Genomic DNA, 18,895 nt, shown 5'->3' with positions numbered 1-18,895 from the left:
TGGGTAACATGGGGAAACTCAGTCTCTACTAAAAACATAAAAATTAGCCGGCCCTGGTGATGGACGCCTGTAATTCCAGCTGCTTGGGAGGCTGAGGCTGGAGAATCTCATGAAACAGGGAGGTGGAGGTTGCAGTGAGCTGAGATGGCACCAGTGTACTCTAGCCTGGGCAACCACAGTGAGACTCTGTCTTAAAAGAAAAAAAAAATCCTTCCATGGCTTTTCTCATCTGCAGATTGTTTCTCAGTGTCAAGCAAGCACATCTCTCTTCCATCCTATCACACTTGTCTTCTCTGTTTTAGTTTTATTTGTCTGCTTCATGAGGTAGAGGCAGTGTACAATCATAATCCTTTTACAATTACAAAAAAAATTTCTCAAGCAGTTTTCTTTAATTTTTGAGAACAATTTTGCTTCTATGTTCTCTGATCAGATTTGCCTTTATATAAGGTTCCTTTTTTCACTCCTCTCCCAACTTAAGGCTGATTTTACTGTCCAGTGGTTTAAACAAAATTTTGTTTTGGGTGTCTGGTGTTTTAAGTTAAAAATTCTTCAAAATTGATTTCCAAAAGAATTCATAAGGCTTATGATACTTTAGACCAATTCTTAAACAGAACAGAAAATTTTGCCTTTCAGGTTTACAATGACTTCATATTATTTGATGATATTGTTGAATAGGCTCATATTAATGGTATTTGCCTGGAGGTTGACTTGTAAGCTTTGACTATGTGTTTTAAGAAAGAAGAGAGGCCAGGTGCAGTGGCTCACACCTGTAATTCCAGCACTTTGGGAGGCTGAGGCCGGCGGATCACCTGAGGTCAGGAGTTCAAGACCAGCCTGGCCAAAATGACAAAACCCCATCTCTACTAAAAATATAAAAATTAGCTGGAGGTGGTGGAGGACACCTGTAATCCCAGGTACTTAGGAGGCTGAGGCATGAGAATTGCTTGAATCCAGGAGGCGAAGGTTGCAATGAGCCAAGATCAGTGGAAAGTCTACATATGCCTCCTATTTTAATTTTGACGAAAAAATGACTCTATCACAGACTTCTAGCTCTTTTTAGGGAAATAGGTAGGAAACCTATAATGCATGAATTGTTTAAAGAAAGTATGGAGGCTGGGAGAAGTGGCTTGCACCTGTAATCCCTGCACTGTGGGAGGCTGAGGCAGGTGGATAACTCGAGACCAAGAGTTCGAGACCAGCCTGGCCAACATGGTGAACTCTCATCTCTACTAAAACACAAAAATTAGTTGGGTGTGATGGCAGGAATCTGTCATCCCAGTTATACTGGAGGCTAAGGCAGGAGAACCACATGAACCTGGGAGGTGGAGGTCACAGTGAGCCGATATCGCACCACTGCACTTCAGCCTGAGTGATAGAGTGAAAAAAAGAAAAAGAAAAGAAAAGAATAAAGAAAGCATGGAATAAAATGTTAGATTTGAAAAGGAAAAGACAGGTTGACAGCCGGACTGGTTATATAATTTGTGGGGCTCAGAAATGAAAATAGAAGGCCCCTTGTTCAGAAATTAAGAATTTTAAGATGGCAACAGCAGAGCATTAAACCAAGCATGAGGCTCTTCTGAGCATGGGGCCCTGTGTGACTGCATAGGTCACATACTCATAAACCTCACCCTGGTCAAGAAGTTGAAGTTGAGATGGCAGTAGAAACAAAAAGGAATGATCCATTCCCTGTGATGTTTTCATCTCTCCATGCCATCCTTACCTAGGTACTCATCAGATGTGAGCTGAGACACAAACGCTCTGGCTCTAGTCTGTGGATGAAGGGACATGAGAAAGAGGTTACATTCTACCAGTGATGAGAGAATGGGATAGAGCTGAAGGCTTCCTGAACTGATCTAGGAGACAGAGCGTGAACTTGGGAACTCTGCAACTTTCCAACAGTATAGTAAAGTTATTTAACGTCTTTGAACCTCATTTTTCATTGCTGTAAAATGGTGATGTCTACCTCTAAGGGTTATTGTGTGGATTACAGATAATGTGGAAAACACCTAGCACAGTGGCTGGTATGCAGTGGAAGCTCAAGATATATTGTATATATTATCATTTTTGTAAGTGCAGAGATATACTGAGAATGAGTGAAAAAGGCTTCAAGTCTTTTTCAAATAGGGTGGAAGATCTCAGAATGCTTGAAGAGCCTTGTAAGAACTGGCTGCCTTTCTTGAATCCTTCCTTATTTCCTCAAATAGGGTGGAGGATCTCAGAATGCTTGAAGAGCCTTGTAAGAACTGGCTGCCTCTCTTGAGTCCTTCCTTAGTTGCTGAGTGCTTTGGGATAATTTAAAACTCACAATTGCATCTTCTTCCCAAACAGGGTAAGGAGCAATCTGTGGGAAGTCAGTGCACAGTAGAGTTCAGTCTTCAATGCTGAAAATTTGCCAACTTTCACCCACACTGCGGAGATGAGAAAGCAGCTGTGGGCAGACAGTAGAGTAAGCTGTGGGGTCTCTGGGACACGTTACACTTACAGATGCTCCATTGTTCCCATGAGATTTTGTACTTTGTCTATTTTATCCAGTTTTGTTTCCATAATATACGAAGGAGACAGCCAAAACCATTTTATGTAGTTTTCCTACTTTGTTTTGATTTATTTGTTGTTGTTTACAGTATTCTCTCCAATGACAACAATGGAATTTCCTTTCCTACTAATCTGGCCTGTTTCCATTTTGCCTGTTTATTTTAATTTACTTTTTTTGGACTGAAATCTCCACATGACTCTTCTTTGTTTATTTCCTTTTATTTCCTGTGTATGTATGTGTCAGCATCATTTATTAGTGTGTCCACTCAGAGGAACTTTGTTCATTAATTATGTAGGTTTTGTTTCCTGATTCCTAGTGGGAGGATATTAAGTGCTCCATGTTTCTAAGTACTTCACAACAGTTTGGGTTATCAGTTTCTTCATCATTGTTCTCTGCAAGCAGATGGGCTTACTCTCCATGGCTTACAGATGGGGCATGGGAAGCCCCAGGGCAGAGAAGTAACCCCTCTGCAGACGATGGTTTTCTTCAATCCTCTGACCTGTCACTCCTGCCACTCGTATCAATTTCAATTTCCACTTTCTTTTATTTGGGTAGTGGGTTATGTGAGCATAATGCCTGTGTTTTGCAGACATAATTCCTTGAAGACATTTCCATGAAAACCAGCCTGTTGTTAACTAATGAGCAATTCCATCTGGCATTATAAGCTGCTTGGGGGTGTGTGATGAATGTTATATTTGTCCCTTTTTCATGAAGAACTTATAGCCTACTAAGTCAATAAAAAAGTTAATGGCCAGGCGCAGTGGCTCACGGCTGTAATCCCAGCACTTTGGGAGGCCGAGGTAGGTGGATCACAAGGTCAAGAGATTGAGACCAACCTTGCCAACATAGTGAAACCCTGTCTCTACTAAAAATACAAAAATTGGCTGGGCATGGTGGCGCTTGCCTGTAGTTCCAGCTACTTAGGAGGCTGAGGAAGGAGAGTCAGTTGAACCTGGGAGGTGTAGATGGCGGTAAGCCAAGATCGCACCACTGCACTCCAGCCTGACCACTGAGTAAGACTCTGACTCAAAAAAAAAAAAAAGTTAAAAGGAAGAGGTAACTTGACTTTTACATCTGTTATTTGAATATGTAAGATCTGCTGCCTTGTTTTCGGTGGATTGTCATGATTTACTAAATGATTAAATTAATGAATTCATAAAACATTTATTTAGTACTTACTCTATATGATACTATCTGTAGTCTCAAGATATAAGACTAGAAGAGGGAAATAGAATTGAAAGCAAATAAATATAATAAAGTGTTACAGTTGACATGATAGAAGTTTGTCTGGAGTACATGGAGTAACAAAGGAGGGAGGCCTGTATTCTCTTGGGGGTGGGAATTGGAGGGAAGGTGTCACAAAGGCTGTGGGCACCAGATGTATCTGGGGTCCATAGATCCTTGCATATGGCTGAGACGGTGGCTGAGGAGGCAGCCTTGTGTGCACACGGTGGGAGAAGGGAGGTGGATGAAGCCAGATACGATGATCCTTGGATGCTGTGTGAAGGAATTTGGATTTTATTCTTTAGGAAAAGGTTTAGGTAGATGGAACATCATTAATAGTTTTGCTTTTTAGAAAAACTACACCAAGAGTAGATTCCAGAAGACTTGAATGGAGGCAAGGAGACTCTTAGCGATAGGTAATATGGGGCTGAGCCAGGCAAGATATGATAAGATTCTGAACAAGCCAGTGGCAGTTGGAAAGATGTCAAAGAAGTAGACCTTGTAAAATTGGTGTACATTTTTAAATAAAGTCTTAGAGTTAACTGTTAGTGAAACCAAGGCCCAAGAAAGCAGCACAGCCAGTCAATGTCAAAGAGATCTTCCTCTGTGCTTTCATTGCAGTTTGGAAACACAATTATTGTGGCACTTCACACACTATGTTGTAATACATCATATTGATAATAATTGTTTACAATCTTTCTGTCCTGAAGCTCTAAGCTTCTTAAGATTAAGAGCCAAACTACTGAATTATTTGTGTATGCCTCACACGGAGCCTCATATACACAAGTGCATAATAGGTGTTTGAAGAATAAAACTCTTGACATCATAGCCAGTGCTTCTTCTACATGGAGCACTTGGCATGGAAATATGAAAACATCACTCAGGTCTGCCTTATATTCACCCATTTTCATCTCTCCCTCGAGAAGGCCAAAGGCACGTGACGAGCAGGCATAACAGGCAGATGATGGCTTGCACTTTGCTTTAAAATTTACATCAGTTTGCCATTGTAAGAATGTATTCTTACCTTCCAAAGCCTGCATTAAAATACCAATAATGAATATTCAGAATATAAAAGTGGCCATAAAAGTTGATGCCTATTACAATACCATCTTTAATAGACTCACTAGTCATAAGTCAAGCATGATAATTTGCTTCCATGTTTCTTTTAATATTACTCATTGTTTTAACCTGTATCATACTTTATTTTTCCACACAGATCCGTAATGCCTCCTGCCTGCCTCTTTCAAGATGGAGGAGAAACCTGTTGGAGAGCCTACTCAAGTGGTGTCTAAATTCAAACTTTCCACCAAGGTAGAAAGTACAGGACACTGGCTGGTGGAAGACCATGCTCGTATATGGGAAGTTTTAAAGACAGAGGAGGTAACATAACTCTAAATGACACAGTTGGTGAAATGTTGGATTGTTAATACCTGTTCTTTGTGTAGCCAGCACCACAGGCCAGCTTGGCAAATCTTTTTTTTTTTTTCCCATTTATTTATTTTATTGCATTTTAGGTTTTGGGGTACATGTGAAGAACATGCAAAATTGTTGCATAGGTACACACGTGGCAGTGTGATTTGCTGCCTTCCTCCCCATCACCTACATCTGGCATTTCTCCCCTTGCTATCCCTCCCCAGCTCCCCACCCCCCACCGTCCCTCCCCTATTTCCCCCCAACTGACCCCAGTGTGTAGTGCTCCCCCGCCGTGTCCATGTGTTCTCATTGTTCAACACCCGCCTATGAGTGAGAACATGCGGTGTTTGATCTTCTGCTCTTCTGTCACTTTGCTGAGAATGATGGTTTCCAGGTTCATCCATTCAGGGGCTGTGGGCACAGCCATAACTGGAGAACAAGTAAATCGGGAGTATGTCTTTTGCATGTTAATGACTATACAGTGATCCAGGCCAAGGAGGCTGCACTGACAGCCAGATCTAAAGCTCATACACATATAATCTGCACCTTAGCCTCAGGTTATCAGCCGTGGCCTAGCTGTGAGTATCCGAGTATCCCGCTAGCTACCTTCTTTCTCTAAAGCCTATTGTTGTTGAAGTTTCATTTGACTTATATGAAATGCTGGTATTTGTGTGGATGTTTGTGATGTGTGTGTGTGTGTGTGTGTGAGAGAGAGAGAGAGAGAGAGAGAGAAAAAGAGAGAGAAAGACAGAGAGGGTATAAGGAGAGATAGAGAGATACTTTTATTCTTTCAAGGGAAATTATAAGTTAAAACTTTTCACACTGCCACGTGTGTACCTATGCAACAATCTTGCATGTTCTTCATGTGTACCCCAAAACCTAAAATGCAATAAAATAAATAAATGGGAAAAATAAATAAATAAATCACACACACAAAAAAAGCTTTTATTTAATATGTGTTTAAGGTAAAATCAGACATAATGGCAAGATACCGGAAACCACTTCCATATAGGCATGAAGAGGTATGAAAGGAAGATTGGAAAAGAGAATGGAATTGTTAACCAGATCATGGAAAAACCTAACTTCCTTGAGCTTGGGTTGTACCCATCTTACCAGCTCAGCAAATAAAATGAAAGCTAGAGGTGCGTATGTTTTTGTTTTTTTAGAGACAGGGTCTTGCTCTTCTGTCCAGGCTGGAGTGTAGTGGCACAGTCACAGCTCACTGCTGTCTGGAACTCCTGGGCTCAAGTGATCCTCCTATCTCAGGCTCCCAAATAACTAGGACTACAGGGCACACACCTCTATACCTGGATAATGTTTAAAGTTTTTGTAGAGATGAGAGTCTTGCTATGTTGCCAAGGCTGGTCTTGAACTCCTAGCCTCAAGCAGTCTCCTGCCTCTGCCTTTCAAAGCACTGGGATTACAGTGTGAGTGACTGCCCAGCCTCAAAAGCTAGAGGTTTTATTGCATGGGAAAGAGCATCTCAGAGAGAGGTACCAAAGCAAGAACTTCAAAACAACTAAGGTAGTATAGAAATGTAATAGGGAAAACAGAGAATACTTTGTTAATAGTATTTTGGCTACCAGAAGGTCCAGCAGCTATTTTCTGAGTCTTACCTGCGTGATATTCATTATCTTGGGTAGTTTTCTAGGGTCTGGTCCTTAGCTTACACACTTACAAATTTTATTTTCTCATGTATCCAACAGAACTTTCTGGGGCAAACTTACATGAATTAAGTGTATGCAACTAATATATAAAAAGAAAATGGCAATTCCCGAATTGATAAAGACAAATAGAAGAGTTTTATCTTCTGGAATAGTCAGGTTAAAATGTTTAGCACACTTTCTCCTTGTAGGCAAACCTAATGGGAAATCAAATAATGGTGAGAAAGTTGATTCCTAAGGATGGAATCATAACAAGTGGCATTATAAAAATTCCTTATTTGACAGTGTGAGGCTACATATATTGGTATGGCTTTTTGGTTCCAAGCAACAGAAATTGACTGTCTAAATTAAGGAGAATGAGAAATTGCTGGAGGATGTTGAAAAGCTTACAGAATTGATGAGAAGTCTGGAGATCTAGGCTTGGAAATAAGACAGGAACCAAGTCAGTAGAAATTGTTCAGAGTGCTACCCCGGGCACAAACTCCAAACTGGTCCCCTCCCCTCCAAATTCTCATCTTTTGCTCAGGATGCAAAGCCGTGGGAGAGAGGAGCTCATTGCCAAGTTTAGTTGCATGCCATTCTTTTGGTTATTTTGTGACAAGAAAAAGGAATCTTCTGTGGGAAATTATTATGCCAACTGCTCACAACACTTGTGTTTCAAGTTTAAATTCCTAATATTCACACATTATGACAATTCCAATAGAAGAAAGTAACTTAACAACTAGTCTTGAGCATGTAAAATCCAGCAGCAGCAAATATACACCTTCTCTATAGGGATGTACTTGCACAACAGACTTTTTTTTTTTTTTTTTTTTTGAGTTGGAGTCTCGCTCTGTTGCCCAGGCTAGAGTACAGTGGCATGACCTCGGCTCACTGCAACCTCCATCTCCTGGGTTCAAGTGATTCTCCTATCTCAGTCTCCTGAGTAGCTGGGACTAAGGGTGTGTGCCACCATGTCTGGCTAATTTTTGTACTTTTAGTAGAAATGGGGTTTCACCATGTTGGCCAAGATGGCCTCTATCTCTTGACCTTGTGATTCGCCCACCTCAGGCTCCCAAAGTGCTGGGATTACAGGTGTGAGCCACTGAGCCCAGCTTTTTATTATTATTATTATTATTTTTTAAAGAAGTAAACTCCACAGTGCTGGATGAAGTCTTTGTGTATTTCACCTAACAGGTCCAAGATAAGATGAGATGAGTGTTGTGCTGAGGGCATAAAATTTAAGGAAGCACTCATTCTTAGGTTTATGCCCTGTACTTGCACAAAATTGAGAGTGAGTGCATCCTTAAATTTTGCACCCTAGGCTTGATGCTTGCCTCACTCCGGTCCTGGCCTTGTCATAAATCTGAATTTGGTGTTTTTCATTTTTATGCATATTTGAGTATTTATACTACATGCATGTGGATCTATATATTCAATATGCAGTATTGATTTACATCTTATAAATTTCCTGTACTGTACATCTACTTCTACAGCTTGTTATTTTTTGTTTGTTTGTTTCTTTTTCTTTCTTTCTTTCTTTTTTTTGAGATGGTGTCTCACTTTCTCGCCCAGGCTAGAGTGCAGTTGCTTGATCTCAGCTCACTGCAACCTCTGCCTCCTGGATTCAAGTGATTCTTCTGCCTCAGCCTCATGAGTAGCTGGGACTACAGGTGCACGCCACCATGCTCAGCTAATTTTTGTATTTTAGTAGAGATGGGGTTTCACTATATTGGCCAGGCTGGTCTTGAACTCCTGACCTCATGATCTATCTGCCTCAGCCCCCCAAAGTGCTGGGATTGCAGGCGTGAGCCACCGTGCCCCGGTTTTGTTTCTATTTTTATGATGACACATGTAGTTTCAGTTTATTCATCTTTAACTGCTGTTTACATTCTTTTGATTAATAGAGTCAAATTTATTTATCCATTCTCCTGTTGATGAACTTTTAGTTTTCTTTCAATACAATAGAGTTTTTTCTAGCATACATGCCTGGAAGTGGCACGCTAGTTGTAAAGTATGAATACCTTTAGTTTTACTAGATATTACTAGCTCAGCTCTGAAATGAGGCCATGAATTTGTATCTCTATTAGCAGCATATGAAAGTTCACCCATTCTATATCCTCACCTGTTATTGATATTGACAGACCTTTAGATATTGGCCAATCTGACTGTTTTGAAATGGGACCTTGTCGTAACACAAATTTCCAAGAATTCAGTTTCCAAGAATTCTCGTGATATTAAGCATGGATATTGGCCATTTCATCTTCTCTGAATTATCTGTTCATATCCTTTGCCTATTTCTTTTCATTGGGCCATTTGCCTTTCCTTGCTGATTTTTGGAAACTAATGTATGGTTTACTATACAATCCTTTTATTGATTTTATGCACTGAAACAATGTTTTCCCACTCCTAAATTTTTGTTTAGATTTTAATTTGGTAGAATTTTGTCAGTCTTCTTTTCTCCTCATGGTTTGTGTTTTTTCAGCTTTAGGAAATTCTTTCTAACTTCATGACAATAAAGATATTCTCCTATATTTTTTCCTAAAAGTTCTAAATGCTTGCTTTTATTTACTTGGTATTTATTTCACAATCTGAAGCAGGGATATGATTTTTTTTCCATCTGTATAATCAATTATCTAGTATTATTTTTGAATGTCGATGATTTCTTCTTCCACTTATAATGCTATCTTTCATGTATCATGTATCTGTAGATATCCTCTCTGTGGATATGACACTCCTTTATTCTAGCTCCAAGAAGGGCTCCGAGTATCCAACAGGGAATATTTCTCTACTGAGCTATTGATCTTCAAGATTATCTCGGCTGTTTTTAGAACCTAGATTTTCCACATGGATTTAGGATAAGCTTATTCAATTCTGCAAATATGAAGCAAAATTAAGCAGAAGCTTGTTGGGAATTTGATTGGGATTTCAGTAAATTTGTTGATTTATTTGGGGAGCATCAATGTTTTTATATTCAGTGACTATCTTGTCTTCTTTTTGACTTTAAAGGTTATGCTTTAATATTTCACCCTTAATGTTTCACCAATATTTTATTCCACATTCTTTTGCTGTAGGATTTTGATAACTAAGGTTAAGGAAGTTCCTTCCATTCCTTTTTTTTTTTTTTGCTAAGTGCTGATTTTTTTAAACATTATAATATTTGATACTTACAAAACAATACACATGCAAGTTATGTGGTATAATATTAAAACAAATACTTGTGAGTCCACAACCAACTTAAGAAACAGTTTGTTGAGTCTATATATGAACTGTTTCACATCCTATCTCTTTGATTTCTTTTCCTGCAAAGGTACCCATCTTCCTTAAATTTGTGTTTAATCATCCTTTTGCTTTTTGAAAAGGCTTTACTGCATATTTGTATCCCTAAACAATACTGTTTAGTTGCACATATGTGCACATACATATATACACATACATATGTATGTATATATAAAAACATGCATATTTATATATATGGTGTCTTTGGTGACTCACTTCTTTTACTCAGCATTATGTTTATAAGATTTTTAAGATTCAGCCACAAAAATACATATAGTAGTACTTTATTAATTTTTAGTATTGTACAATATGCCATTGTGTAGTTATAGCATGATTATTCATGGTTATGTGGATGAACATTTAAGTTATTATTAGTTTTTTGCTATTATGAACAATGCTGATATGAACATACTATACATGTCTTTTTTTGTGTTTTCTTATATGTTCTATACTTTAAGTTCTGGGATACATGTGCAGAACATGAAGGTTTGTTACATAGGTATACATGTGCCATGGTTGTTCGCTGCACCCATCAACCCATCATCTACATTAGGTATTTCTCCTAATGCTTTCTCTCTCCTTGCCCCCCAAGGAGATATACCTAGTAATGGGATTGCTGGGTCAAATGGTATTTCTGGTTCTAGATCCTTGAGGAATTGCCACACTGTCTTTCATAATGGTTCAACCTAATTTACACTCCCACCAACAGTGTAAAAGCGTTCCTATTTCTCCACATTCTCTCCAGCAACTGTTGCTTCCTGACTTTTTAATGATGGCCATTCTACCAGATATGAGATGGTATCTCATGGTTGATTTGTATTTCTCTAATGACCAGTGATGAACTTTTTTTTCATGTTTGTTGGCTGCATAAATGTCTTCATTTGAGAAGTGTCTGCTCATATCCTTTGCCCACTTTTTGATGGGATTGTTTGTTTTTTCCTTGTAAATTTGTTTAAGTTCCTTGTGGATTATGGATATTAGACCTTTGTCAGATGGATAGATTGCAAAAATTTTCTCCCATTCTGTAGGTTGCCTGTTGATGATAGTTTCTTTTGCAGAAGCTATACATTTATTGACTTGCATATGTTGAACCAGCCATGAATCCCAGGGATGAAGCCAACTTGATCGTGGTGGATAAGCTTTTTGATGTGCTGCTGCGTTTGGTTTGCCAGTATTTTATTGAGGATTTTTGCATCGATGTTCATCAGGGATATTGGCCTGAAATTTTCTTTTTTTGTTTTGTCTCTGCCAGGTTTTGGTATCAGGATGATGCTGGCCTTATAAGATAAGTTAGGGAGGAGTCCTTCGGTTTTTATTGCTTGGAATAGTTGCAGAAGGAATGTTACCAGCTCTTCTTTGTACCTCTGGTAGAATTCGGCTGTGAATCCATCTGGATCTGGACTTTTTTTTGGTTGATGTTCCTGCCTGAATTTCAGAACTTGTTATTTGTCTATTCAGAGATTTGCCTTCTTCCAGCTTTAGTCTTGGGAGGGTGTATGTGTCCAGGAATATCTTCTAGATTTTCTACTTATTTGTGTAGAGGTGTCTATAGTATTCTCTGATGGTAGTTTGTATTTCTGTGGGATCAATGGTAATATTCCCTTTATCATTTTTTATTGTGTCTATTTGATTCTTCTTTCTTTTTTTTCTTTAATAGTCTGGCTAGTGGTCTATTTTGTTAATCTTTTCAAAAAACCACCTATTGGAATCATTGATTTGTCGAAGGGTTTTTTTGTGTCTCTGTCTCCTTCAGTTCTGCTCTAATCTTAGTTATTTCTTGTCTTCTAGCTTTTGAATTTGTTTGCTCTTGCTTCTCTAGTTCTTTTAATTGTGATGTTAGGATGTCAATTTTAGATTTTTTCAGCTTTCTTCTGTGGACATTTAGTGCTATAAATTTCCGTCTAAATGCTGCTTTAGCTGTGTCCCAGAGATTCTTGTATGTTGTGTCTTCGCTCTCATTGGCTTCAAATAACTTGTTTTTTTCTGCCTTAATTTCGTTATTTACCCAGTAGTCATTCAGGAGCAGGTTGTTAAGTTTTCTGTAGTTGTGCAGTTTTGAGTGGGTTTCTTTTTCCTTTTCTTTTCTTTTTTTTTTTTTTTGCAATTCCTCTAACCTTTTTTCAAGGTTCTTAGCTCCCTTGTATTGGCTGAGAACATGTTCCTTTAGCTTGGAGGAGTTTGTTATTACCCACCTTCTGAAACCTACTTCTGTCAATTTGTCAAACTCATTCTTTGTCCAGTTTTGTTCCCTTGCTGGAAAGCAGTTGTGATCCTTTGGAGGAAAACAGGTGTTCTGGTTTTTGGAATTTTCGGAATTTTTGTGCTAGTTTTTCATCTTTGTGAATTTATCTACCTTTGATCTTTGATGTTGGTGACCTTCGGATGGCTGTTTTTGTGTGGACGTCCTTTTTGTTGATGTTGATGCTATTGCTTTCTGTTTGTTAGTTTTCCAACAGTCAGTCCCCTCTTCTGCAGATCTGCTGGAGTTTCCTAGAGGTCCATTCCAGACCCTGTTTGCGTGGGTATCACCAGCAGAGCCTGCAGAACAGCAAAGATTGCTCCCTGTTCCTTCCTCTGGAAGCTTCGTCCCAGAGGGGCACCCACCAGATGCCAGCCAGAGCTCTCCTGTATGAGGTGTCTGTCATTCCCTGCTGGGAGGTGTCTCCCAGTCAGGTGGCACAGGGGTCAGGGACCCACTTGAGGAGGCAGTCTGTCCCTTAGCAGTGCTCGAGCACTGTGCTTGGAAAACCGTTGCTCTCTTCAGAGCCAGCAGTCAGGAATGTTTAAGTCTGCTGAAGCTACACCCACAGCCACCCCTTCCCCAGGTGCTCTGTCCCAGGGAGATGGAGTTTTTATCTATAAGCCCCTGAGTGGGGCTGCTGCCTTTTCAGAGATGCCCTGCCCAGACAGGAGGAATCTAGAGTGGCAGTCTGGCTATAGCAGCTTTGCTGGGTGGGATCACCCAGTTCAAACTTCCTGATGGTTTTGTTTACACTGCGAGGGGAAAACCACCCACTCAAGCCTCAGTGATGACAGACACCCCTTCTTCCACCAAGCTCAAGCACCCCAGGTCGACTTCAGACTGCTGTGCTGGCAACAAGAAGTTCAAGCCAGTGGATCTTAGCTTGAAGGGCTCTGTGGGGGTGGGATCCACTGAGCGAGACCACTTTGCTCCCTGGCTTTAGCCCTCTTTCCAGGGGAGTGAATAGCTCTCTCTCACCAGGGTTCCAGGAGCCACTGGGTATGAAAAAAAACTCCTATAGCTAGCTCAGTGTCTGCCCAAACAACTGCCTAGTTTTGTGCTTGAAACCCAGTCCCTGGTGGTATAGGCACCTGAGGGAATCTCTTGGTCTGTGGGTTGCAAAGACTGTGAGAGAACCATAATATCTGAACTGGATAGCACCATCCCTTATGGCACAGTCCCTCATAGCTTCCCTTGGCTAGGGGAGGGAGTTCCCTGACCCCTTGCACTTCCTGGGTGAGGTGATACCCCACCTCGCTTTGGTTCACTCTCCATGGGATGCACCCACTGTCTAACCAATCCCAGTGAGATGAACTGGGTACCTTAGTTGGAAATGCAGAAATCTTCTGAGTTGGTCTTCTTGGGAGCTACAGAGCAGAGCTGCTTCTATTCGGCCGTCTTGCCTGATCCCCACATACTCTACATATCTAATTTTGCCCATATAGAAGAGTTTTTTCATGTTAATACCTATTAGGTGAATTTTGAGTTGATATGTGCAAGTTCTCTTTTTCAAGTTATTGCCAAGTTGTTTTCCAAAGTGGTGGTACAAATTATGCTCTTATCTGTAGTTTCATCTATTCCATTCCTTGTCAACTCTTGAAATTGTCAGATTTCTTAATTTTTTAAATCTAGATGATATAAGGTAGAATCTTATTCTTTGCTCATCAATTCTTTATGCATCTCAGCTCAGAGATCCCTTTACTTTTTCCTTTATACTTACTATTCTGACAGTCTAACAGTAACATCTCTTTCTCCCTTTCTGTCTCTGTCTCTCTCTCTCTCTCTCCCTTGCTCTCTGGTCTTAAGATGTCTTTATTTTGTGTGCCTCTTAACAATAATAGTTTAGATGAGTATAGAATTATGGTTTATTTTCTCTGAGTAAATTGGAAATTTTCCATTGTCCCCTGCTTACCATTGTACTGGAAGGGGAGCTAGCATAAAGTTTAATTTCTATTCTTTTGAATGTAACATTTTTTTCTCTCTACTTAGATCACCTCTATATTTTTTGCTGTCCTGAAATTTCATTCTTCTGTTTTTAGGTGTGGTTTTTCTTTTATTTAATATTTTGGGGTACAAGGGCTTCTCAAATAGTTGAATTGGTGTCTTTCATCAGTCTGGAAATATCTCCAAGCTTTTTCTTTTCAAATTTTACCTCATTCTCTTTTTCTAACTACAACAAGATTTATGCTTTTGTCACTCTGCTTATGCCCCTTAATTTTTCTTTTAGAGTTACTCTCTTTTTCCTCTCTGTGTTGCATTCCGATTAATTTTAGGTCTACCTTCCAATTCCATAATTCTCTCTTCAGCTTTAATCTGTCCTTTAACTCAACCATTGATTTTCCTATTTATATTTTTATTTTTTTAAGACATATTTTTCAAGAACTGTGACGGGTCTGAGATTTTGCCATGTTTGTAACATAGCTTGCCACAGTTTTGTGGATATTGAAAGAAGACATGAGACTCTTGGCTAAGAGCAAAAGACTTTAATTACTCACAGCAAAAGCAGTAGCCAGAGTGTCAACATGTTTGTTTTGGTTTTCTATGTTTCAGTTCCTAGAAATGGGACTAGATAGATACTTGCACAGGAAAGGAACACTGACCTTTGGAAACTTGCCATTTTATAGTAGGCAATAAAAAAGCTGGCATTTTATTTAAGGGGCAAGTATTAGCTCATCTCTCAAGTTTTCTTGCTGCAAGCCGCATCCTGAAAAATGGGCTGGTAAAGATCAGCCAAGGCATTACATTTTTGGCACATATAGTAAGACATGTAGGAACAAGAGAGACCCATGGAGTAGTGTTTCCTAGCAATATTAAGCACAGTGATTTTATATTCTGAGTATGGTAATTCTAAAAACTGTGGGTCTCAGTGTACTATATGTTGTTTCTTTTGGCTCTTGCACATGGTGTTTTGTTTCTATGTGAGTTTTGTGATTTTTGACTGTGGGTTCATTTTTTATTTCTTGGAAAGAAGGAAATTTTCTTTAGAGAGAATTTGCATTTGCTTCTGGGAGCACTACCAGTGGGAAGCCACTTTAAAGTAAATTTTTAGCTTGATGTTTTTCAGACCACTTAATGTGACTAAAGGCTAGAAATCTACAGATGGGAAGGCTTGTAGTAGTAAATTCTAAGGAGAAAATGACTCCCTCTCTCTACCCCTCCTCAGCGTCATATAGAAAATAGTCAACTTTCCTTGTATTGTCATGGAAGACATAGTATTTCTAGTTTATCTTGATGCTGAGGGAATCACATTTTGGGGTCTCAGTTTTATGCAGTGGGGATTTCCTGTTAGATTCTCTCCCATAAGCCAGCCCTGGGCTTTGTATATTGTTCCCTACGTGCTTTAAGGTAGCAAGTTCCATGTTGGTTAGAGTAACACTAATGCTGTGACAAATACAGTATAAAATTTAAGTAGCTTAACATAATAAAAGTTCATTTCTCAGTCATACAATGTCCAATTTAGTTGTTTCTGATGGGAGTGCCAGTTTTCTTCATATGATAATTCAGGGACCCAGGCTACTTCCTTGAAGGTCCACCATCCTCTGGGACCTGGTGATCTTTTGTATTCACCTAGAAATTCACAAAAAAAGAGGTTGAAGAAGACACAGCCAATTCTTAACTCTCTTTGACCAGACACGAATTATATCAGTTTACCTTCTGTGACTGAGAATTAGTCCCATTGTTCCATACAGATGTGAGGGATGTGTGATGGGGAAATGTAATCTCTGGCTAAGCTGCTACTTACCAGTGATGACTCAATACTATGGAAAGTAAAATTCAAATTGAATTTTAGTGGGCAATTAAGTAAGTGTCACAGAAAACAAAGTTTTAATTTACCTGGTTTGGCCAATGATGTCTGAATGGAAGCTGACTTCAGTGCTTATCTTTGTGGGGTGTACTTTCATTTAGGTTTTGGCTTTCAAGAGTTTTAAGTTTTTTGCCAATCTGTCATGTATTATAAAAGCTATTTTAATTTGATTTTATCAAGTTTTTAAAATTTACTTTTTATTTTTATTTTTTTATTTTTTAGTTATTTGTAACAAGAGAGTCAACTAGGGTAGTTAGTCCATTGTACTCCTGGAACTGAGTCCTACTCTTTCCTGTGAGTTATTTAAAAATGTATATAATCCCAGCACTTTGGGAGGTCGAGGTGGGGGGATCACAAGGTCAAGAGATCGAGACTATCCTGGCCGACATGGTGAAACCCTGTTTCTACTAAAACACAAAAAATTAGCCAGGCATGGTGGTGCACACCTGTAGTCGCAGCTACTCTGGAGGCTGAGGCAGGGGAATTGCTTGAACCCAGGAGGTAGAGATTGCAGTGAGGTGAGCTTGTGCCACTGCACTCCAGCCTGGTGATGGAGCAAGACTCTGTCTTGGGAAAAAAAATGTGATCTTAAAACTTAAAAGTTTATTTTTTATACTTTTGAAAATTACTTCACTTGGTCAGAAAGTGGTATCTAGATAATGTTGAATTTCTGTTTTTTGGCCATATTTAGTTAAGTGCCTGCTTGCATGCAGATATTCTTAGCTGACATTTTGTAATCATTTAAAGGTTTTTTGTAGTCACAAATATTTGTCAAGTATATTTAAAATGAAAATATTATTTTCATGTTCCATATAGTGATTAACTGTAACTGTAATTAAACTATTTAAATGTTTACAAACATTTAAAATTTAAAATTTTCTGCTATATATAGGTATTGTTTGAAGTTTAAAAAACACTATTTTCTACTACATATAGGTATTTTTTATAGTTTAAATTATAGTTTTGAAGTATTTTATCTTCAGCCCACATTGCTGTCTCACTTCTCTGTCCATGCTATTGTAGCCAGTGCTCAAGTAGTGAAAATTTGGAGTTGTTCTTTTTTTCAAATAGCAGTTCTTCTCTTCAGTTAGACTGTCTGTCCTTGAGACCAGGCCTCTTAGTTGTCTTGTTTTTTAAAAATTTATATTCCCATACTGATAGGTCACTCCCTTAGTCATAATTCTACTTCACTTATAACTCCCAAAGCGCTGGTACTACTAGACACGGGTTGAAATAAATACCTGATGATTGACTGATGAATTATTTTCATTATTTAATGGTAATACACTGTTTCTCTAAATTGTGACATCAATCAGAATATTGTCATCTTTGGGTACAAAGGTGATTCATTTAACTCATCATTGGATAACACTTAGTTGTGTGTGTGTGTTTTTTTTTCATATTGCTGATTGAATTTGCATTGAGTCATCCACTGTACACTGGACTTATCTGTGTTCATTGTCTTACAAGAATGCCACTAAGATACACAGTGTTCTCTGTGGCTATGGAACAGAGATGTTCTCTGTGTGAAATTAAACTGGTGAATGCCTATATGAAGACTGGACATATGACCTCTTCTCTATCCAGCTCAGGAATGGGGCCTCACATTGTAACATCACATTCCTGGAGGAGGAAATAGTAATGTGTTCATCATGCATGCTTTGGAGATTAAATCATAGGAAGAGAGAAGTTTTTAAAAAATTTAGGCAAGCAGTGGGAGTGCATTGTATTAAACTGTAAAGAGCCAGCTATTTGCTGAATTGTGGATTGATGACAGAGCTAGGGTCTTTCTTTGTGATTCTGAATGAATTTCTATTTCTCTATGCCACAAATTTTCATGTGAGGCAAAGGGACAGAAATTTACTTTCTAGGAAGTTATTAATATATAAAAATACTTGGATGTATGAATCCCTGAGATGAGTAAAATAGACATATCAGTAGTGAGAAATGAAATATTAAGACTGGTGGGTTTACAAGAAAAAGAAAATATTTATTGAGCATCTGTTCTGTGTCAGGAACTGTGCTTTGTGCTTTCATATTTATCAATATATTTGTCACAGCCATAGGTACATTTTCATTTTGCTCATAAGGATTATGAAGATTAGAGGTTAAGGCACATGCTAAAATATACATAGCTGTTTAGTGGCAAAGTGGGATTGAAATTCATTTGTCTCTCATTTGCCTTTGTTCTATACTGTTATCTCCTCATGAAGCTGACTACCAAAATTCTTACATCACTCTAAATCTACATTTAGTTTTCTTGCCCAGACCATAACCATTCCTGGCCAGAGTATCAACTTCAGCTGAGTAACTGGTACAAGTCTTGCTCTTATAGAGCTTGGCTGTGCAATGCCTGTGTGAACAAACACCAGTGTGCCCATTGAGTCACAATCTTCTTCCATTCCTCAAAGTACTGGCTCAGTTGGTGTGGCTGGGCTTGTATCTCAGTTCTTCCATACATCATCTGTCTTAGCCAGTCGGACTGCTATAATGAAGTAGCACAGACTGGGTGGCTTATAAACAATAGAAATTTATTTATAAGGATGCTGGGAGTCTGAGATCAGGGTGCCAGCACAGTTGAGTTCTGGTGAGGTTCCTTCTCTTAGTTACAGACAGCCATCTTCTCAATATGTCCTCATGTGGCAGAAAAAGTTGGAGAGCTCTTTGGGGTCCCTTTTATAAGAGCATGAATCTCATTTGTGAAGACTCCACCCTCATGACCTTATTGACTCTCCAAACCTCTGCCTAATATCATC

General features: G+C 38.9%; 1 protein-coding gene across 2 annotated transcripts in view; it reads left to right on the top strand.

Annotated features, from left to right (window-relative positions):
• Positions 1-18,895, top strand: part of RGL1 (ral guanine nucleotide dissociation stimulator like 1) — a 281,803-nt gene that overhangs the window by 95,467 nt on the left and 167,441 nt on the right. For both annotated transcript variants that reach the window (XM_032291631.1, XM_032291629.1), the window contains exon 2: positions 4,974-5,137. In XM_032291631.1, coding sequence (XP_032147522.1) covers positions 5,006-5,137 — 132 coding nt within the window. In that variant the 5' untranslated portion in view covers positions 4,974-5,005. The remainder of the gene's footprint in view (positions 1-4,973; positions 5,138-18,895) is intronic.

Source organism: Sapajus apella, unplaced genomic scaffold, assembly GCF_009761245.1.
Source record: "Sapajus apella isolate SASKATOON/1434 unplaced genomic scaffold, GSC_monkey_1.0 scaffold25, whole genome shotgun sequence".
Classification (NCBI taxonomy): Eukaryota; Metazoa; Chordata; class Mammalia; order Primates; family Cebidae; genus Sapajus; species Sapajus apella.
This window is presented reverse-complemented; position numbering and strand designations above follow the sequence as displayed.